Source organism: Mesoplodon mirus (assembly GCF_964341445.2).
Source record: "Mesoplodon mirus genome assembly, chromosome: 4".
Lineage (NCBI taxonomy): Eukaryota > Metazoa > Chordata > Mammalia > Artiodactyla > Ziphiidae > Mesoplodon > Mesoplodon mirus.
In genome coordinates, this window is record NC_138979.1 from 121,101,173 (window position 1) to 121,124,488 (window position 23,316).

Genomic DNA, 23,316 nt, shown 5'->3' on the forward strand with positions numbered 1-23,316 from the left:
TCTTCACTGTGTTCTTATGATAAGAAAAAAGTAGACAACAAACCTTAGTTTAACAAAAGAAACCAAAAACTGTCTTTTCTAATTTTTATAACATATACACTTAAATATTTGGCTGTGTCATGTATGTCATTGTGTTTTACATTATGACTTATGTGGAACTTCCTAATCAAATATTTGGTGTTAAAAGAGGAAAGGCAGTCTTGGGCATCATTTTACATGGTTACAAAGTATTCAATATATAATTTCTAATTTGTAACATTCTTTCTAATTGTAAGGGTTATATCAGTTTATTGAAGAAAATTTTAGGAAACTCAGAAAGGTATAAAGAAAGTAAAAATTTACCTGTAGTCTCCCCATTCAGAGTCTACCATAAACCATAGTGTTTATCCTTCTATATGCATATTACATATTTATATTTTTAATCAGGAAATCATTGTTATAGATGCAGTTTGTATTCTAGAGTTCCAATAACTTTCATTATGCCAGATTTTCATCATCTTAAATACAGCTGACCCTAGAACAACTTGGGGGTTAGGGACGCCAACCCTCTGCACAGTTACAAATCCAAGTATTACTTTACAGTGGGCTGGCCCTCTGTATCCCTGGTTCCGTGTCCATGGATTCAACCAACCACAGATCGTGTAGTACTGTAGTATTTATTGATAAAAATATGAGTATAAGTGGACCTGCATAGTTCAAACTCATGTTGTTCAAGGTTCCAGCTGTAGTCTCCAATGGTAGTATATAGTGGTTGCATGATATTCAGCCATATAAACATAATATTCTTTATTTAATCCTTTATTACTTAGAGATAGTTAGATACATATTATTTATATTTAGATATTGCTATTTCAGGTGAAAAATAAATTTTGTTAAAGACAGAAATTCCAGCCTACTGCTGAAAACAGCTGATTCAAATCCTCCTTTCAGAACAAAATTGTGATTTTTGTGTTTGGGATTTCTCTAATGGTATCAGCAAATTTTGTCCAGGTTGAAATACAATATTTTAAGCCTTTCATCTTCCACATCTTAGTGATTCCCATTCTTTTTTTACTCTCATAATGTTTTCTTGTATTTAGGTAGGGTTTTTTTTCCATTTACAAAAACATTTGAAATGATTAGGAATTATAAAAAAAATATGGATTCACATAAAAATGTTTATGGCATGCTATTATTAAAATGTTATAGAACAGTATGTACAATATGATACTAATTTTGTTTTTAAGGTATATCTGTTGTATATGCATATGTTCAAAGATTAGAAGAATATATGCCAAAATCCTAACAGTGGTTACTTCTTAGTGGTAGGGTTCTTCTGGGAGCATTCTGTTTTCTGGATTCTCTACAGTGAACATATTCCCAGAAGGAAAATATTTTTTAAAACATAGCTAAGTGCCATATTTTTGCAGAGCTATAAAGAATTCTATAGTTTAGTTAAAGACATTCTAGACATTCATTTAGAAAGATGTGAAAATAAATGACTGTATGCAATTCAGTATAAAAGTGTATATATAACTAAAAGGAAATATCATTGAGTAGTAGAATTAGAATAGTGTTAATGAAGAAAGTGGTGGTTTTGAGCTGAATCTTAAAAGGAAATGTACAGTTTTTTATTGGAGAAGACAGTGAGTTTATACCCCCAAAGGACAGCATCCCAAAGGCATGTGTCTGGGAATGAGAGAGTATAGAATGCGGAGAATAGTAAAGAGACTAAACTTAATCAGTATGTGATTGTCCTTTTAAAACAGAAAGTCTCTATTTCATGTTAATGATCAGATATTTAAAAAAGAAAAGAGAAATCCTGAAGTTTGGGGAACTAATGCATTTGTGTTTTTTAGAGAATTTCACTGTTTAAGTACCAGTTGCTCTCTACTTGAACATTATTTTTCATGGTTACAAATTATATAATCAATGTTTGTATAATTGTTTCAGTGTTGATTGTACTGAAACACTGTATTAGTTGAAAAATTTCTTTTCAGAAACTGCATAGTAAAACTTATGGTTAGTCAGTAGATATTCTAATGCCATGATACTAAATGTTAGCTCAAATAATCAGCGTTTAAATATAACTTTCTTATGTCATAGGGCTTTTGCCAAGATGGCTTCAGCTCCTACCAGCTATGGCAACACTACCGCTAAACCAATGGGGTAAGTATTTTTAATAATTCTGATTGAATAAGTCTGGTACTCCAGACCATAATTGGACTTTTGTGCCTTAAAAACACAGTGTGACACTTTGGATGCAGAAAGTTTTCATTGTGATACAGAACAAATGTCAGCATGCCTTTAGCTTCCATAGGTAGTTTAAATTCTGTATTTTACATGGTATGGCTTTGTATGCTTCCTTGTTCTTAAAACATTATGTTTGGGCTTCCCTGGTGGCGCAGTGGTTGAGAGTCCGCCTGCCGATGCAGGGGACACGGGTTTGTGCCCTGGTCTGGGAAGGTCCCAGATGCCGCGGAGCGGCTGGGCCCGTGAGCCATGGCCGCTGAGCCTGCACGTCCGGAGCCTGTGCTCCGCAACGGGAGAGGCCCACGTACCGAAAAAAAAAAAAAAAAAAACATTATGTTTTTCATTTTCAGAAGATACATGAAGTTTAAAAACTGTTTTTATAGCAATGTTGATAATATAGACTTGAAGCTAGACACTCAAGACCTAGCTTCAAGATGGAACTAGGCATACTGCTAAATGATAGAGAGGAAATCCTCAGGGCTGGGTATGACTTCTGACTTCAGAAAATCCTGTACAGTATGTGTGGTTTTCAGAGGAGCTGAACAAAGTGATTTTAACTGCTCTTTTCCATACCATACTAGCTTCAAATTCCTAGCTTATTTTTTGGAGCTTAGAACAAAAGCATGAAACTGGAGGAAAACCGGTTTACCTACCCCAAGCTGCCAGTTTTAATGAAACAGTTTCCAAAAAGTAAAAGTACTTGGCCTATGGCAGGGCCTTGTATGTGCTTGGCAAAATGAATCCATCTGGCCTCACCTTCAGACAGTGCTGTGCAGGTGAGCCCACTAACTCCCTGAGAGTTACCTGGTACCTGGGAATTGCCTCAGAACTGTCCACTCCAACAGAGATTACTTTCTTTTGTTTTTGTTAAAGAAATGATTTCCATTCTGTCCATCTCTTCATTTCAGAGGGGAGTAGGACAAGACAGGAAAAATGAAAATATATTTGGAAAATTACTCTCATGCATTTAATGAAACAGACTTTCCAGTTCTTTGTCTTAAAATCTTACTGCATCTTAAAAGCCTATTAGATTTCTTATGGATTTTGTAGTTGAGGATTTTAATAAAATGTGTTATAAGAAAACCTTGGATGATTTGAAGGCTTTCCCTAGCCTTCTTTTTTTTTAATTAATTTTTATTGCAATATAGTGCTTTACAATGTGTTAGTTTCTGCTGTGCAGCAAAGTGAATCAACTATACCTATACATGTATCCTCTCTTTTTTGGATTTCCTTCCAATTTAAATCACCACAGAGCATTGAGTAGAGTTCCCTGTGCTAAACAGTAGGTTCTCGTTAGTTATCTCCCTAGCCTTCTAATATCAAAATGCAAGATTACCATTCTGTCCCACAAAGCATCCTTTGATTCCATGTGAGAGACTTTTTGAACCACAAATATAAAACCAATATGGCAAGTCATTTGTGTTATTTTTGTTGTTAAAAATTCAGACACTAAACAGTCTTCTGAGTTGAGGTAGAATTCATCAAGTATGTTGTGCTTCACATTTTTATATGATAGGTTTTGTGTATGAGGGGAGAAAGTATACAATGCAGGATTCGGTCTAGCAGCTATGATATAGAGAACACAGTAACTTTTGACCTATTCGTAATACTTATAGACATATATGTTTTGAATATGTCAGTGTGTTTTGAACTCCTAAAGTGAGTCATCTGAATTACTATCTTTTTTTAATTGAAGTATCATTGATTTACAGTGCTGTGTTAATTTTTGCTGTACAGCAAAGTGATTCAGTTATACATACATACACATTTTTTAATATTCTAGATTACTATCTTTAATTTATTGTTTTTACATTAAGACAATCAGGAAAGCAAGGAATTCTCTTCAGTTAATAATTTGCTTGAATACTATAGCTAAGGCTTAGCAATTAAAATGTTTACATTGAGGGCAGCTCTCAATTTTTATATTTTATTAATATCGACTAGTCAGAAAGTTTTATTACTATTTTATTGTTAAATAAAATTGTGCCAAGGGTGTCCATGGAAGCAGAAATTCTCAGGTCACTTCTGTTTAGTGAAAACAAAGGTGGTAGGCACAGAGAGCATCAGCATGTATTGTGTAATCAGACAAGTATTCTGTCTGTAATTGGAGAGATAATCGGTACTTAGTGCAGTCCTCTTCTTTTGCACCTAGTCTCTTATCACGAGTCATGAATACAGGATCACAATTTGTGATGGAAGGAGTGAAGAACCTGGTATTGAAACAGCAAGTAAGTACAATTGTTAGAAAACTGGTAACTTTTGAATATAAATGTTGGCAGGTTGATTGCTCAGATAGAACAGCTTCTACATATATTCAAGTACAAATATTAGGAATAAAATAAAATCAGGGGTCCTTTACTGGTATATTTAAGGATGTGAGGGTGTTTTACAGGTATAGTTCACAACTCTGTAATTTTATGCTTTTTTTTTTAATTTGTTAATTGGACTTTACTGACATTTTGATTTCCTTTAACTATTATCAGGTTTGTGAAAGTATATTAATTGAAAAAAATGAACTTAACCTTAGAATAATGAACTGTTACATAAATGCATATCATTTAAGTTTTAACATATATTAGGAGAATATTAATAAGCTAATAGCCTTAATAGTTTAAAAGCCTGTGTAAATTAAAATAAAAATATTTTAAATAGAATATATGTTTTGAAATAATGTAACTATAGCTTGATTTCATACTTCATTTTGGAATAACAGTCTTAGTTTTAAACATAAGACTTTTTTAAATGACTTTTGTATTTTTGTTGTTTTCCTGTTATTTTCATATATAGATATTTCTGCTTCAGAGTCATCATTAATTGATTTGGTTTCAAACTGGACTTGTTTTTAACTTTTTGTTATGGAAATTTTCAAATACACGTTAGTATGTCAAATACTCCTGAGCCCTTCACCAAGCTTCAATACTCAACATCGTGCCATTCTTGTTTCATCTTCCCCACTTATATTTTTTTATTTGATTTATTTTTAACTGGGATATTTTAAGGCAAATCTGAGATATAATATTTTACACATAAATATTACAGTTTATAGTGAGAAGGATTTTAAAGGCCAAATTAAGAAAAGAGTTAATTATCAGTTATTCAGATCTGAATATTAAGTGTTTACTTACTTGTTTTCAGAATAAACTAGATCTTTTGTTTCTCTGAACTTCTTCCACACTTTTTATCTTTCTTATGATGTTTACCTGTGGTATTTTGTATTAACATTATTTATATTTTACTTCTTTTTTTTCCAGTTTTATTGAGATATAGTTGATACATATTGTTTTACTTATTGATGGCAAAGAATTTTTTTCCCCATCTTTGAATTTTCCATAGCAGTTTGCCAAAAGTAGGTATTCAATTTTTGTTTGAATGAGTGAATAAGATTTTATTGTAAAAAAACATGTAGTGTTAATAAAGAACAGTGAAAAATCCTAATTTGCTGTCTTTGACTAAAAGGCTGATTACTTCCTAACTTTCCTTCAGAGACATTCCAGATTGCTTTATTTCCTAAGTACTTGGGAAGGCTTTTTAGCTTCATTATCACTCTTAGGAACTATTTTCAGTCCTTCCCATTCTGTCTCTCTTCTGGTAAGAGGCTACTACTAAATACTTAATCCACTTTTTTACTGGTTCACAGTACTTCCTGAGTCAGTTTATCTGTACTCTCTTAGACTACTGAAGGTGAAGAGACATAAAAATAGGAGGTTGGGCACATTAGTGACCAACATACTGTACTTACAGTTTAACCTAGCACCTGTTAAAGAAAAAATTACTCATGACACTCATTAAAGTACAGTAAGGCAGACTTTATTCAGAGGGACCATTGAGAAAGATGTTGGGACCATCACAATGGAGTTTTGAAGTCTGGGAGAGAGATTGGGCTAAGTACAAATACAACAAGGAAAAGTGGGAATTTATAGCCAAGGAGCAGGGTGTAAAGAATCAGTGGTTGGAAAATACTAAGAGGAAATATCAGGGATAAAGGGGGATCCTGGCTAAACCAACCTAACAGGATTCTTGCTGAAGCAGACTAGTGTGATTGGACATCACCTGGGAGGTGGTAGAAGGTGAGGAACCCGATGAGATACTGAGGGTGGTTAGATACCGAGGATGGAGGTGCTGGCTATAAACTGACTTTAGCAGGATTCTTTCTAAAATTGGACAATGCAGAGATGGACACAGAAGTCCACAGGTCGAGGCCCAGTTTAAAAAGTTCAAAGAGCCTGAGTAGAATCTCATCTAGATTCTACTAGAGAGAATCTTTGTCATAGCACTCTATTTATTATCAACTATGGACAAGATGATTTCATATGTGAGAGAAAGGGGGAACCACCAGTTTCTAAGACTACATCTGCCTTTTGCTAGATAGACTGGCTATTGTATAACTACGTATAGTTAAATTTAGTTTTAAGGAAAAGTACATATTTTACTTAACATGTCACTGTTAGAAGGAAATCCCAGTAGTAAGATTCCCTAAACAAAGGAATCCTTGTCACAAATAACTGATAGCATTGAGAAATTACAGGCTTTAATCTTTTTTTAAAAAATATTTATTTATTTATGACTGCATTGGGTCTTCGTTGCTGCATGCAGGCTTTCTCTAGTTGTGGCGAGCGGGGGCTACTCTTTGTTGTGGGGCGCGGGCTCCTCATTGCGGTGACTTCTCTTTGTTGCAGAGCACGGGCTCTAGGCACACGGGCTTCAGTAGTTGTGGCACGTGGGCTCAGTAGTTGTGGCACACGGGCCCTAGAGCACAGGCCCAGTAGTTGTGGCGTATGGGCTTAGTTGCTCCATGGCATGTGGGATCTTCCCGGACCAGGGCTCGAACCTGTGTCCCCTGCGTTAGCAGGCGGATTCTTAACCACTGTGCCACCAGGGAAGTCCTTTTCATCTTTTAAATGATCAAATTTACTTTTTGAACTTATTACCTTAGAGTCACATGATATACCTCCCCAAATGATGCCTGTAAGAAGGGTCTAAAGTGATCGACTTAAATATTTTATTGTGCTAACACAACAGTGTGTTTATTTAAAGTTAAGTTTATAAAATGTAAAAACAGATTATCCTCTGTGACCTCAAATCCTTTTGCTTTTCTTAACATTGCAAATAACATACTGCTTTGATATAGGCAGTTTCTCACTTACAGAAGTAAAATTTGAAATAACTGGTGGTTACCTCTTTCTACATCACATTTCTATCACCACTGCTAAGAGAGCCAGGCCAGTTTTTTAAATAGATGTTAATAAGACTTTTTAGGGAATATTTATGGATTTTTGGGATAGTGGTTCATTATATATTGTGAAGTAAAAATAAAAGTCATTATAAAACAGTAAATTCAATATGATCTTTTTGTTTTTGTTTAAAAAAAAAACAGAAGATACTCAAGGATATATAACTAGGTTTTAAATGTTAGTTTTTCTAGGTGAGTGTATTCACCTCTGATTACTTCCATATGATAACTTATTAGACTTGAATTATGGAATCAAAAGAGTGAACATTTCTAATTGTTCTTGGTAAATGTTACCAAATTGCTGTCCAGAAAAGTTGTACCAATTTGCAGTGATTTACAGCACCTGTTTCTCTATATCCCACCCAAACTTGGACCTGTGTGTATGTGTATGTGTGTAATCTTTGTAAATTTAATACTTTTAAAAAGTCTCTTGTTCTAGAAATATTTAAACCTGTAGAAAGCCATTTTTAAAGTTACACTGTCCTAACGTTCTAAAATTTAGAGAAACTGCTACAGGTAGATATAGGGCAGGTTGGGAACTGAGAAAAATGTCAGAGAAGAGACTGGAAGAGATGAATTCTTTGTTTCACACTTGTAAAATTCTGTTTAATTTATGCCTCTTAAGTCTCTAAGTATTTGTTTCGATTTTTTATCTGAATAAGCATTTTAAGCTATAAAAACATTAGATAGAATAGGATGTCTTGTCATGTCCAGTTTTCTAGGTCACTTATAAGAGCCTTTTAGACTTTTTTGTTTCTTGGGCAGCATAAGTTTTATGTATCACAAGTATTAGCTATCACATAAAACCATTTGAATGATATTCGCAGATTTGAAATATACTTATGTGAGGATAATTGTACAAGAACATGATGATGAATAATGTAGTGCTAAGTTGCATAATTTAAAAGTCTTCTATTTCACTTTCTTTGGCTTGTTTGCTTAAATAATCACTCTTTTTAAAATGAATTAACAACAAATAAATTGCAAGCAGTGGAATTCAGTAGATTCAAAAAGACTTAAAAGATATATCACCTAATTGCAATGTATAGCCCTTATTAACATTATAATTTGAACAGTGAAACTGTAAGAAATAAATTTATGGAGCAGGAAAATTTTGATACTGACTAGATATTGAGCTGTATTAAGAAATATTTGCTGATTATTTTAGGTGCGATAGTAGTGTTATAGGGGGTTTTTTTCTTTTAGGAGTTCCTATATTGTGGAGATATATATACTGAAATATTTATTGCTAAAATGATTTGATACTGGGGACTTGTTTTAAAACAGCCTAGGGAGTGGGGAGTGAGAGTATAGATAAAATAAGAATTTGCCATGAGTTGATAATTGTTGAACCTGAATGATGGAAATTGATGTGTTTTATTGGGTCCAGGTAATCCTGTTTCTTGATTTTATTGCCATTAATATGCTATGGTTTTGGAAAAATACCACTTTATATATTTTATTCTTTCCTCATCTGTAAGATGTGGATGTTGGATTTACTCTGTAGATCCCTTCTGATTTATAATTTTTAAATTTTGGAAATAGGTGATCCATCCTATTCCCCTTCCTCCTATCTACTTCACTGGCAACTTTCCAATATCCGCATACTCCATCTTATTCTTTACTTGGCTAATGCAGTCTTCCAGATATGTATTCTCTTCAAGAAGATACACATACTGCTTTTCATTCTTCAGGACTTTGATAATCAAGACAGCAGCAACTCTTGTCCCAACTTCACTGCCTAGTTCATCATCAGAGTATCATCCCAAATCCAAGGCTACCCGGGGTGGGGCGGGGGTGGCGGGGGGGAAGTTGGAAATAGTCACCATAGACCAGATGGCAATACAGGGCAACAAGTGGCTAATCCTAGGAGAATTAGAGGGGGAAAATGTTTTTAACTGTTTTGGATATAGGGCTGTATTACGTTTTTTAGATTGTCTGTTTTTTTAATTTCTTTGCATATTTTATTTTAATTTTGTTTTTAGGCAATTATGCCATCAGAGACAAAATTAACATTGTTTTTATTTAAACTTTTCCAGTGACTAAAATCATAAAACGTGACTATGGTCATAAAACTATTAAGGATTTTTAGAAATTAATTTCTCACTGTATTTTTTTTCTCCCAGTAATATTTCTAGTTCATATATTTGAAATTTGAACATCTTGGAAATAGTGATCCTTAATTTAGGATATTCACATGTATGAGACTCTGTCTCTCAAATCTAAATAGATATAAAGGCTTTTGGGCTTCCCTGGTGGCGCAGTGGTTGAGAGTCCGCCTGCCGATGCAGGGGACATGGGTTCGTGACCCGGTCCGGGAGGATCCCACATGCCGCAGAGAAGCTAGGCCCGGGAGCCATGGCTGCTGAGCCTGCGTGTCCGGAGCCTGTGCTCCACAACGGGAGAGGCCACAGCAGTGAGAGGCCCGCGTACCGCAAAAAAAAAAAAAAAAAAGAGAGATAGAGGCTTTCTACTAATAAAAATTTAGTTAGTGACCTAGACAATAATATTTTTCATTTTATTTCTGAAACAGTTTCTAAAAACAATGAAAAATATGCTTGGGAATTTTTTAAATAATGGGCTTTCATTTGATTAAATTTCATTTATACCTCTGTTATTGAGGTACACAATTTTTTTGTGTCTTTAAAGATGAGTGAACAGACCATTTGTTGAGTGAAGAAAATTGTATGGTTTTGTTCTGCTGTTTTCTCTCTGTTAGCTGCCACAGTTCAGTTTTTTCAATTAGTAGAACTTAGTTATCTTGTATATAAATTATTATCAATATAAAATTCATTTTAAAATGATTAACTTAAGTCTTCATGTAGGCCAGATAGAGCATTAGTTGATGACAGAGCTCTCAGAATTGTTTCCTGAAGTTCTCTTTCTTAGGCCTTTAAAGACATTATGTATTTCCTTTATCATTCTCTACACTGCAAGTTTTCCTTAATGTGTGACAGTGTGTGAATTATTGTGTGGTGTGGCAGTGGTAGATGACTCTTGGTGTTTGGTTGTAAAGACCAAACAAAAACATAAAGAATTGTCTCTGGGCTCTTAAACTTCTGAACTGTACTGCTAGAAAGAAATTTCAGACTATTCACTAGCAGGCTTATCTTCAGATACAGCAGAGATATGAAATGCATATGATATGAAATGCAAAGTAAAATTTAACTGTACCTTTTAGAAAAATCTTATTTTTATACTAAATGAAATATTCAAATTTCCAGTTATTTTCACAAATACAATAAAAGTAATATGACTCATATGGCTTTATCACTTATATAAAATCTTTTCTGCACTTTTCTCCATTGCACATATCTAATACCATAGTACAATTCATAGAGCTAAACGGAGAATTAAAAGTAAATAGAGAAATGGATATAAAATTAATTTTAGTAAAATGTTATAATTTATAATGTTGCCTTGCTCCAGAATTCTTTTTATTGTTCCTGTTATGTTGCAAAGTACTTCATCTTTTGTTGGTGTTACTTAGAACAAATTTGTAACTGTAGTTTTTTCTTTTGAATAAAGCATTTTTATAGATTTAAATCTGTACCCAGTTATTCTTTAGAGAAAGTTATGGTTTAGACTTACATTCTTAAGTGAACAAACTCAAGTTTATTTGAAACAAAACTTAAAAGGTAAAATTTTGAGCTCTCTTTTTCAAATTCTAAATAGAATTCAGGAAGTACATTCAGTCAGCTTGAACATTTGGTGCTTGTGTTTGTATTAAGAAGTTCCTGGCCAACAAAAATATCAGAGAACAATGAAATAGCTTTAATTTTACTTGCCTAAGATTATCTTGAAAGATTTTTACTTGCCGATCTAGAGAAAGAAAAAGGAAAAAGAAATGCATATTTTCTGTCTGGGCAAAGCAGTATTTTCCTTAGTGATGGTCCATTTTAGTAACAATAAAATGTTTTATGACCTAAAGAAAGTGAAACTTGTAAAATAGTAATTTGTTATCTACAGTTATTTGAATAATGAGATTTAATGTTGCCTCTGTTGTATGAAATCTCTAAGATACAAAACTATTCTTTCCAAAATATTCTGTACAGTTCACAAAGGAAATATCAGTTCAAAGTGGGCAGAATACCGTCCCAGTAGGAAGGTACTTTCAATAAGCATAATAGTCACTTAGTAAATTTTCTGTACCCAATGTGTTGTTACGTTCAAAATAATGGTTAAAATGGTCAGATTGAAACATAGCAATAGTATTTCATATCCCCATGCATGTAAGCATGTCAAGGGGCAATCTTCTGTCAACACCAGTGTTATACATTTTATGTTCAAAGTGGAATGTGTTTTGTAAGAAGATAATATAATATGTCATTGAAAATTTGGAATTTATCCCAGGCAAAATTAAAGCAGTCAATAAAGTTGTGTGTGCATCCATTTCCCCATTTTTTCAAAGAACACAAGTATCTTTTTGGCTAGAAGAATATACATTAGAAATGAAAAAACTCTGTTAGGTCATTTAATCTCATATATTTCTGCAAACTTAAAGTACTATTTTTTAAATAAATCTGCAGAAAGGAAAGGAAAAAAGGGGGTGGGGATTCTTACTCAAGTAAAACAAAAGCTTACAATTACTGGTGTTAAAAAGCAGACATCCAACAAAGTAAAAAGCCCCAATATGTATTTGTACTAAACCTGGATACACCTACACATTTTTAAAAATTACGTTTTTTCTATGGAACCTTGAATACCAAGGGTATTTACAACTATGACATCATTCACAGAATACTTAATCTTAGAATGTGTTTAACTGAAAGGTAAGCATACTGAACTATAGAATGATTAGGTTGTTTTGCTACTAGAGAAGAATTTTGGTTTGTTATTTCTTCTAATATTTAACAAAATACTCACTGATCTCTTCCACAGAATCTACCTGTTACTCGTATTTTAGACAATCTCATGGAGATGAAGTCAAACCCTGTAAGTAGCTTATAACACTGTACTTTTAAATTCTTGAACATACCAGACTATATACAAAAAGTGATAAACTCAGAGTTTGTTGTGGGCTTAATCACAGCAGACTACATGCTGGAAAGGAAAGAGTCCATGTTCTCAAACAGCCTTTTTTAGCCATTATCACAGATAATGGGAATTGGTTTCTCAGCTGCTACATCATTCTGGCCAGCTTTCATCCAAAGTAAATGTAGATTATATCCTATATATGTCCTAAGGAGCAAGTTTCTATAAATAAAAAAGAACTAGTGAGCATCAGTTGGTGTACTATAAAGAGTACCAGCTCAGTTTAATTTTATGAAATTAAATTAGGAGAGGAGTGCATAGTAAAAATTTTAAGTGCATGTATTCAGATGGCACTAAGTTCTTTGGGGCTGAGAAGTAAATTAAGAGAGATAAATTGTTTGATGAAGAGATAAATGGGTAAATAAATATGAGCATTTACTTAAAGAATGGGTTTTCAAGCTATCTGTTTATAATTCAAGAAAGGAATGTAAAAATCATCACAGTCTGTTTCATAAAAGAGCCCATCCTGTTACTGTGGCAACTAGAAAGAGAGTGGTTATCTGGAATAGAGAAAAGCCGCATGATCAAAACCCTCGTTTGGGTTGATCTGGATCACTATAGACTTGGCATCAAGACTTAGGATACCAGGCTGAGAGAGAGAGTGAGAACAGAATCTTCAGTTAAATATGTCATTACTTTGTAATTGTTAAAACATTATTATAACGTTAAAGGAAATTAACAAAAACAAATTTTAAAATCTGTCCATGTGAAAACAAAGACATAGTGTTATAAAAAAGCCCCAAAAGGGGCAATTACAATTATGAAAGGAATGAGAGAATTGTCTATAATGATAAGCTAAAAAGGATTGGATTCTTCTATCTGGGAATCAATACAGAGAAAGTGGTATACAATGTAGTAAAAATAGATTTATTACTACATCCTAGAATATATGAAGAAGGAATGCTTCTTGAAAAGCCTGAGAGAAGTATGATTTATGATATTTTTCTTATAGACTACTACTTCATAATAGGCAGTAAATTTCTAGAAGATATTATCCCAAACAATAATAAAGATTAAAAATATAAACAAATGCAAAACTTTAGACACCATACCCACAAGGGGTTAGGCAAGTTCAGGATATTTTGTTGCTGTCCCTAATCTAGAAGTCGAGATGATGGATAAGGACAATAATAATGATAATAGCTGACATTTATTGTGCATTTCTTTAGCCAGGAACCAGTCAAAACATTTTTCATATAGCTCATTTAATCCTCATTCAAACCTTCTAAGAAAAATACTATTTTTTAAAATTATTCTCATTTTATAGATGAAGAAATGGTGGCACAATTAACTTGCCCAAGGACACACAGCTAATAAATGGCAGAGCTGGACAGGCCACATTTTTCACCACTGTGCTCTATTGATTAGGGCAAGAGCCATGCCCTTCATAGAATCATAGAACTTTAGAGATTAATGAAACTGTAGAATCTTAACTGTGAAGGAGAGGAAACCAAGAGATATTAAGTGACTTTTCCCAAGGCACACTATTTTTAATAACAGAATTGGAACCAAAAACCCACTACTTCTGAATTCCTGCCTACGACTCATTCCAACATATACACACCTTCCACATTTCTGTCATAGACATACAGATGGCTAAATTATGGGTCTTATTCAGCTTATTCAGATGTTTCTCCAAGTTCTGTAAGTTCATTTGTCAGTTCTACTGACTTTAACTTTATAACTGAAGGCACATTACTACAGACAGATATTTTTTAATTAATTAGAAAAAGTAAAATTTTTCAGCTTTGAAAGCATTTTTTCATCCATCTGCTAGATGAGACAGATGCCTGCTCCCTCTCTTATCCCTGTCTTGTTCCCATATTGACAAATTGACTTGGAGGCTTTGAAGAGATTAACAAAGTGTACTAAGTTAGACCTGACTAGTCATCTTGAATATATCGTATCTCAAAGGCTTTAAAATGCTATAACCTAATTCTAGATGAATTCTTATCACTAACGTTTATTAAGTGTTCTTTGATTTGTCTTGATTGGATATAATGAAAGAAAGGGATTAGGCAAGATATCAGGTAAGTTTCATCTTCCCTTGTACATCTGGCTAGTAGTGGTTTCCTGGAGCAAAGTGTTGAAGGATTGTGGCACTGCCTTTGGGTTCAGGGAGAGTTCTGTGATTGATTAGCATCGTCCACCATTGAATGCAGGACTAGGTAGTGGCAACAATGCATGGTTTGTCATTGATCACGTTTGGGTAGGTTCATCCAGAAAAGAACCAGAAAATATTTCAGAAAAGAATGAGTTCCTTTGGCTGATTGTACCATGGAGGGCAAAGGACGCAGAGATTAGGAAGTGACAACATTATAAACAGTAAAGCAGTACTTTCCAGCTTCTTTAATATCAAGAAGCTAGTTTCCAATGTAGTATGGAGGTCAGCAACCCCTTATCCACAACTTCTGAAGTCCACAGAGTTCTGAAAACTAAGAGATTTTATATAACTTATTTGGTGGCAAAACCTAACCTTAACTCAAGTTGAGGTTCTTCGTACTTTTGATTTATCCTACTTTATGTTAATATTCATCTATTTAGCTCCAGAAATATTAACGTGTTAGATGATGGGGTGCTGCCCTCTAGGAATATTATATTATATGTAGTTTATGCATGATATTATTTATATGCAATTTTTTAAATTCACAACTCCAAAATACATCTAACTGCAGAGGTTTCAATTATGAGAGATTGTGAACCTGTATTAGTATTCTGGACATTCAGTAAAATCATAGACATATAATAATAATATAATAAATTCTAAAAGCAAAAATATTTAAGTACATTAGGTTATAAAACAGGTATATTTATTTTTCTTAGTTACTTTTTTTGAAGTATAGTTGATTTTACAGTGTTGTGTTAGTTTCAGGTATACAGCAAAGTGATTCAGTTATATATATATATTTTTTTTCAGATTCTTTTCCCTTATAGATTATTACAGAATATTGAGTATAGTTCCCTGTGCTATACAGTAGGTCCTTGTTGGTTATCTATTTTATATATAGTAGTATTCTTATGTTAATCCTAAACTCCTAATTTATCCCTCCGCCCCTTCCCCCCCTTGGTAACCATAAATTTGTTTTCTATGTCAAAACAGGTATATTTTTGAGAAGCAATATGCATAGTGGTTAAGAGCTGGGGCATTGAAACTAGACTACCTGGGTTCAAATCCTGGAGTTCCCACACTTACTTGTCATGTGACTTTAGGAAAGTTAAAATAACTTCTCTGTACCCCAACTTGCCCATCTGAAAAATAGGGATAAAAATAACTACCTCATAGGTGATATGGGATTATGTAATTTTACTTAGAACAATGTTTAACACATAGTAAGTGCTTGGTAAATGTTGATGGTGGTTACCCACTCTACCAAATTAATAGATTCATTAGTAGCTTCATCAAGTATTCTTAAAATAAGCCAAACTTGAACTTTCTAAAGAAAAATTCCATAGTCATGGTAAAGTTCTCTTTTTTTTTTTTAATAGGAAACTGATGACTATAGATATTTTGATCCCAAAATGCTGCGGGGCAATGACAGGTAAGCAGCTCTTGTCTTGTGTAATTTGTTGTAGGTTTCCCCACCCCCACCAAGGATGGAAATAACTTTACTGATTTTTTGTTATAAATCAGTAACTTCTTATTATTAAAAATTCAAACTATATAGAAAACTGGTAAGTAAACAGTATGTATAATCTCTTTACCCAGAAGTAATCACTGGTAATTATACCTAACACTTTGATGCTTTTCCTTCCAAGTGTATACATGCAAAAAAATACATTTAGATGTTTGGTTTTTTTAATGAAATGATGAGGGTATTACAAACTATGTGTGGGTGAAGAGAATTTGGATAATCTGTGTGTTTTTAAATGAATATTCTTATTGGACCAAATGAAAAGATGAGAGCTTTATGTTGGATACCAGTTGTTGGCTTTTTATTTAACTGGTCCATAAAATCTAAGCCCCTGGGAATCATTGCTGTGAATACTTCTTTATAGCAATGAAACATTCTGCAAATAATTTATATACTTTATGACAAACATGGTATGGTAAGGTATTTGTTAACTTTATTCTGGATATTATTTTTTAAGATTTAATCCATGGTGGTATGAAGAATAGCCTACAAGATACAGAAAAAGAATAGACAGAATTAGGAGGGAAAAACCTTCCTGGAGGGATGGTCTTTAGCACCAAAACTTGGGTGAAGCTTCTTTATTGCCTATACCCTATGTTTGGGATCTTTAGAACTTTGTCTTTGCTCTATCCCACATCTTTGTAGGTAGTCAGAACAGATATCTAGTCACTAGAAAGTTGATTATTAGATTGTTTTGGTAACCTAAAAGATTATTCTTTTTTTATGAACTTATCAGAAACACTACCAAAGTTACAAAAGAAGCTGCTGGTAGCAACTGCAGCTGGCAAGAAAGAATTTGACAAAGAATAAATTATAGAAGGGAGAGAATGAGGAGTGACAACTAATGGGTATGGGGCTTCTTTGGCAGGTGATTAAAATGTTCTGAAATTAGACAGTGGTGATGGTTTTACAACTCTGCAAATATTCTAAAAACCACTGATTGTACACTTTAAAATGGTGGATTTGCAACTCATGATGTTCTCGAGCTTACAATTTTTCCTTCCTTGTATTTGCATCAGTAGATATATTTTGCTTTTTAGAAACTTCTGAGAAATTCTTTTAATCTTCCCTATAGTTTATGCATGATAATGAGGAGGAATATTAGCATTTATAAGACAGTGAAACACAGTTTCATTTTTTTTTTTTTTTTTTTTCCGTATGCGGGCCTCTCACTGTTGTGGCCTCTCCCGTTGCGGAGCACAGGCTCTGGACGCGCAGGCCCAGCGGCCATGGCTCACGGGCCCAGCCGCTCCGCGGCATATGGGATCCCCCCAGACCGGGGAACGAACCCGCATCCCCTGCATCGGCAGGCGGACTCTCAACCACTGCGCCACCAGGGAGGCCCCCAGTTTCATTTTTTAATAGACTCAGCCTTCTCTTGAGCTGTCTCATCACAATTAGATCTTGGTTTTTAATAACTAGTAATGCTGTGCTATTTAAGTCTCACTTCTCCTCATCTCATGTCTACTCTTAGAGGAACTTAAAGCACTCTAGAAGGAAGTTTGTGAGGCATTTCTGTCAGGGGAGCTACTGGCTCCTTCCATGGAATATTGACACAGGCCACAGAAATGAGGAAAAAATGGAACTGTGGAATCAGCCTGTGGATAATTGAGAGGTTATAATAGCTCTCTCCCCTTGGTTGAGATTTTCAAAAATGGCTTGTGAGGAAAACCTAAGTTATCTTTGTAAAGCCTATTTTAGCACTCAAAACAAATATATATTTGACTCACAAAAGCTTTGAAAATTGTGTTTATTAAAAGATCTCTTTGACACCAAGAAAGTATTTTTGAAATATATTACAAATATATAAATATGTAATTAATATATAAATGTTAAAAAGCTATAGCAAAATACACATCCCTTCTTCCATCCCCTCTTTGCTTCCTAAATTGTTATCCTTCCCATACATGTGTTTGCATAGTTTTTTCACAAATGTAGATACCCACAAACTGTAATCTGTTGAGTATGGTAAAAATTTTACATAATTTACCACTAAAGTATATATTTTAATAATTCACGTTAAACCCAGACTTCCACTGCTCGTGGGAACTGTTGCTCAGTCTTTCCTTTTCCCTCTCAGTCTTCTCCTAGAATTTTATTTTGAAGTCAACAAGTTGTCCCATTCCCTTTTAGACACTGAGATATGTACTTCATCTAGCTGTTCCTCTGAATCCCACTTCACTACCTGGCTCAAAGAAGGTGAAGGAAGAGAATTGTAAATACATAGCTAATAGTGCGTGCGTGCGTGTGTGTGTTTCCCATGCCTATTTTATCCTTAAGTAAAGCTTTGGGTGAAATTTTCATGTATGTTTTTTGTTGTTGTTCTTACAGCTCAGTTCCAAGGAACAAAAATCCATTTCAAGAGGTAAGTTCATATAAAAATCCTCTGTCCCTGAAATGGAAGGATGAAAGGTAACCAAGCAGTCTTGAAGAATATCTTTGTCCTAAACATAGCTTTATGATGGTTACTGTGTGGCAGTCTTGATAAATCCAATTCTATGTACCTAAGATTCTTTATAAATGCCAAATTCAAAAATAACTTTTGGGAAAAGCCCTTTGGATTTATTTGGTATTGTTTAATTGAAGGATGAAGTTTATTTTCCTCAGAATTGTTTCTGAAAAATCTCTACTTCATTTTACTACTCAACAGAAATTAGAAATTTATAAATTTATAGACTTTTCTAAGAAATAAATTTCTTTATAATTGAAGTAGCATCAGGCACTTAGGTAAAAAAAATACTAGCTAGCAAGGGATCACATCCTAAATTGTGAAATGGGCTCCAGACTAAACCCCATGTTTGAGAGTTAAAATACTGTTTTAACTATTTCTTTTAACTTACCTATTTTTTTTCTGTTTGCATTTTTAGGCAATTGTTTTTGTGGTGGGAGGAGGCAACTACATTGAATATCAAAATCTTGCTGACTACATAAAGGTACATTTGACCTTTATATTCTTTTATCATTTGAGGTTTCACAGTTGTTCCATGTCTTTAACATACTAACATTCTCTGGTGGCTCCCCTGATTCTTACATAACCCCTTTTCTAGAGGTAGTTTAAAAATCCAGCAGATAGGGAAAAAATGCCCATATGTTCAATGTTTTCCTGTCACGTTCATTTCTGGCTTAAAATTTTATTTGATTTGGAAAATAATATATCTTATTGATGTAATGTACTTTGCAGCTATCTTATTTTGACTTTAAATGTTTAGATACCTCAGATAAGCCCCTGTTCCAAAAATGTCTCCCTTGGTGAGATGATTTACTGAACCCCATTTACCTGAATAATAAGCACTTTTCTCTCATCTTATTGACCTAAGTCAGCACCATACTTCGAACAAACTTGGAATGTCTGCTTTTTCAGCAAACAGGTGCTTTAGAGGTAGCACGTTAGAAGTGGTGTGCTATTCAAAACTGACAGCAGCAGGGAGTGACAGACAACTAAGCAAAAGAATATGAAGGGAAGGGTGTAACTTGAAGAGCAAAAACACCATTTAAAATGTAGAGGCAACAGAACTAGTGATTGTTGCAATGACATTTTGTAATCTTCATTTATTCACTTAATATTGAATAATGATTATTCCTTATGTCCTGTATTACATAAGACTTCAATAAAGGTAGAGGTTTTGGTACAGCAGGAGAAAAAAAATACATAGGCAGATGTCACAGAGCTTCAAAACCACCAGATACCTCCAAGGATCCTAGCTCAGTTGCACATAACATGCTTCAGAGTGTGAACCACCACTAAGATCTATACCTTGGTCTCAGGGGAGCATCAATCTTATACTAGGAGAGGTCTTTTATACCCCTCTCTGTTCATATAGCCAGAATCAGGCTGCATGACTAGGCTCAAAGGCAAAAATGAAGGGAACATAACAGAAACCAGGTATAAACCATCAATCTGTACAATTTTTAAACAGTGGTGACAAACTAGTGCAAGTTGTCCCTTGATCTATCTGTGAACCTTGGGCAGGACTATATTAATCTATTTCTTTCAGATTTGGCCAAGGGTCAACAACATGATTGGTTCCAGGTGTGTTCCCAAGGAGATAGAGAGAGAGAGAGAGAGAGAGAGAGAGAGAGACACACACACACACACACACACACACACACACACACACACACACACACACACACACACACACACACACACACACACACACACACACACACACACACACACACACACGGTCACAACAGACCAGCTGAAATTAATCCTGTACTTATACCCCATCCTTGGTTAGGCTTTCATAATTACATTTGTCAGCATTTTTTCTGCTTTTTTTTTTTTTTTTACATTATTGGACAGAAAAACAGGAAGGATAAAAACCAAAATACCAACAAATACTAACCATTTGTTATACCTGAAATGCAGGTATAACTTTAAAGAAACATTGCAGTTTACCAGATATTCCAGTGCAAACTTGTTTTTAATTATGTAAAGGCTGAACAACTCTTACCTGTCTCCACCACAGAAATTTTAATTTTGTGAAATGTATTAATAAGTTGAATCAATGTAACAATTAATTGTTTATTAACTAAGTCTAGTTCTTCCTCTGATCAATCACCTCCATCAGAACAACATCAGGGTTATCAGTGGTAGATATGTAAGCCCACCAAGTTATTCTTTACTTGGTTTCAGGTTACAAAATATTTTTTTTACCTTGATTATTACCCTCCACCCACAAAAACATGGTGTATAGGTAGTAGGGCACATGATACTATGACTCATCAAGCATGTAACAGGTATTTTATGTCCCTGTATCCAGGCACCTTTCTTAACAGATCATCACTCAGGTTCATATTTACACAATGGTCTTTGGCTCTTTTGTTGAACAGATTCTTTTGTACGCCTTTGAGCAGCAACAATATCCTAATTTTGCCTCCCAAAAGGGGTCCTCTGGAATATATAAAACCTGTAAAATGAGAGTATGTAAAACAAAAGGAAGCATTAGAATTATTCTAGGTGTTTATCCCCTAGATGTCATTGGCATCATCAAAACATAGCACGTGAATAAACCCAGATTAAATCCTTCATAAACCTCCCAGAACCCATTTTGGACCTTCAGCTTCAAATAAAGGAGGCTATTTCTGCAGGTGTTATGGGCATCTATAAATATAGGTAAGAGTATTATTCTCTTGTTCTCAACCTCTTGCAAGGTACCAAGATAATATTAGCTTTTTTTTTCTTTTTTTGGTATTATTTACTTATTGGTTACATTCCTGAGAATCAGGACTTCTCCATCGTCCATGTGTCATTAATTCTTACCCAGAATTTGGCCCCCCTTGGTTTAGAAGACGATCAGATTCAGCAAGATGCCCGATCCATAGAGCTGGCAACAGTATGAGATTGGCCAGTACTTTCCCCTTTCTTCATTCCCAGTCATAGGAGGCAGGTTGGATAAGTGCGAGTTTATAGGACTGTGTTATCCACTGGTTAGTACAGATGCAGAAACTATTAATCCCAGTTTACACAGATGAAAAGAAGAAACATCCCATTCCATCATTCCTCGGACAGATTTAGAGGTATTGTCTTGATGTCTTGCTTGCAGTTAATCCTTTCTTCAGACCTTATAAGTGTGATTCATGTCCCTGTACTACAGGATCAGGCAGAGAAAAAGAAACATTTTTAGAAATGCAGGAGAAATTTTTAGTGGTTTCTGTGTTACTACCCCACTTCCTCCCTCCCGTTTTTCCTACAGTATCTCAACAATCTCTTCGCTGTTGATTCCCCCTTTAATTAAATGCCTGTTATGTTTTAACACACATTCTGTTATGCAAGTCACTCTTTCTATATCTTATTAGAAAGAGATGTACCTAATTTAGAAAGCAGATGTTTCAAATGTCAGTTTCAGTTTTCAGTCAGTCCATTACTTTGTGTTTGGTAAGGTATATGATGTCAGTCTATTGTGTATGCTTCTTAGCGTGCTGTTGAACTGCACCTGCAGCAAAATGGGTTTCTTTGTCAAGTGATGTATATAAAGGAAGTCCAAATTGAAACAGTTTCTGCTGTGATGTTAAAGGTGTTAAAGGTGTTTGCTTTAGTCACCAGGTGTATAAGTCCAAATCCAAAATGAGTGTCTATTCTGGGTAAAACCTATTGTTGTCCACCTGGAACCATAGGTAATAGGCCAGTGTAATTCTGTGTAAACATGTATATGGAATTGCTGGGTCATAATAACTGTGTTTAACCATGTGAGGAACTGCCAGATTGTTTCCAAAAACAATGTAAAATGCACCATTTTACATTCCCACCAGCAGTGTATGAGGGTTCTGATTTCTCCACATCATTGCCAGGACTTATCTGACTTTTTGATTTCGGCTGTACTAGCGGGTATGAAGTGGTGTCTCATTGTGGTTTTGATTGCATTTCCATGATGACTTAAATGATGTCAAGCATCTTGTCTTGTGCTTATTGGCCATTTGTATATCTTCTTTGGAGAAATGTCTATTGAGACCCTTTGCCCATTTTTTAATTGGGTTATTTTGCCTTTTTACTACTGACTTGTAAGAGTTCTTTATATAATCTAGATACAAGTCCCTTATCTTGATATATGATTGCAAATATTTTCTCCCATTCTTTGATCTTTTCACCTTCTACCTGGTGTCCTTTAAAGTACAAACCTTCATTTTTTCTTTTGTTGTGTGTGCTTTTGGTGTCATATGTAAGAATTCTTTGCCAAAGCCAAGGTCATGAAAATTTACTCCTGTGTTTTCTTCTGTAGGTTTTGTAGTTTTTGCTCTTACATTTAGGTCTTTGATCCATTTTGAGTTAATTTTTGTATATAGAATAAAGTCCAGCTTCATTCTTTTACATATGGCTATCCAGGTTGTCCTAGCACCATTTATTGAAAAGACTATTTTTCCCCCCTGAGTGGTCTTGTAATAGAGGGAGGCAGTGTGCAGCCCTTAGCACGAAGCCTTTGCTGGGTGCCGTTACTGGGCAACCCATTACCAGGCAACGGTTACTGAGAGACCACTAACTAGAGCCGGGGTTAGGGGGTCCTGCTCAGTCATTGGTCGGCAGAGTGGTGGTCATCAGGCTGAGTGAGGTAAGAGGCGGATCCTGGCCTCCTCCCTGGAGCCCTCCAGCTCACCTAGCCTCAGGCCAGCGGATGAGCTGGAGGGCCCCAGGGAACAGGCTGGGGGCTGTGTCCTGCAGGGCTCTAGAGCCCTCGCCAAGGCCACCCA

General features: G+C 34.7%; 1 protein-coding gene across 1 annotated transcript in view; it reads left to right on the plus strand.

Annotated features, from left to right (window-relative positions):
• SCFD1 (sec1 family domain containing 1) overlaps positions 1–23,316 on the plus strand; it is a 142,452-nt gene that overhangs the window by 110,309 nt on the left and 8,827 nt on the right. The window contains exons 18-23 of the mRNA XM_082618920.1: positions 2,086–2,148; positions 4,385–4,460; positions 12,344–12,397; positions 15,983–16,035; positions 18,460–18,493; positions 18,996–19,061. Coding sequence (XP_082475046.1) covers positions 2,086–2,148; positions 4,385–4,460; positions 12,344–12,397; positions 15,983–16,035; positions 18,460–18,493; positions 18,996–19,061 — 346 coding nt within the window. The remainder of the gene's footprint in view (positions 1–2,085; positions 2,149–4,384; positions 4,461–12,343; positions 12,398–15,982; positions 16,036–18,459; positions 18,494–18,995; positions 19,062–23,316) is intronic.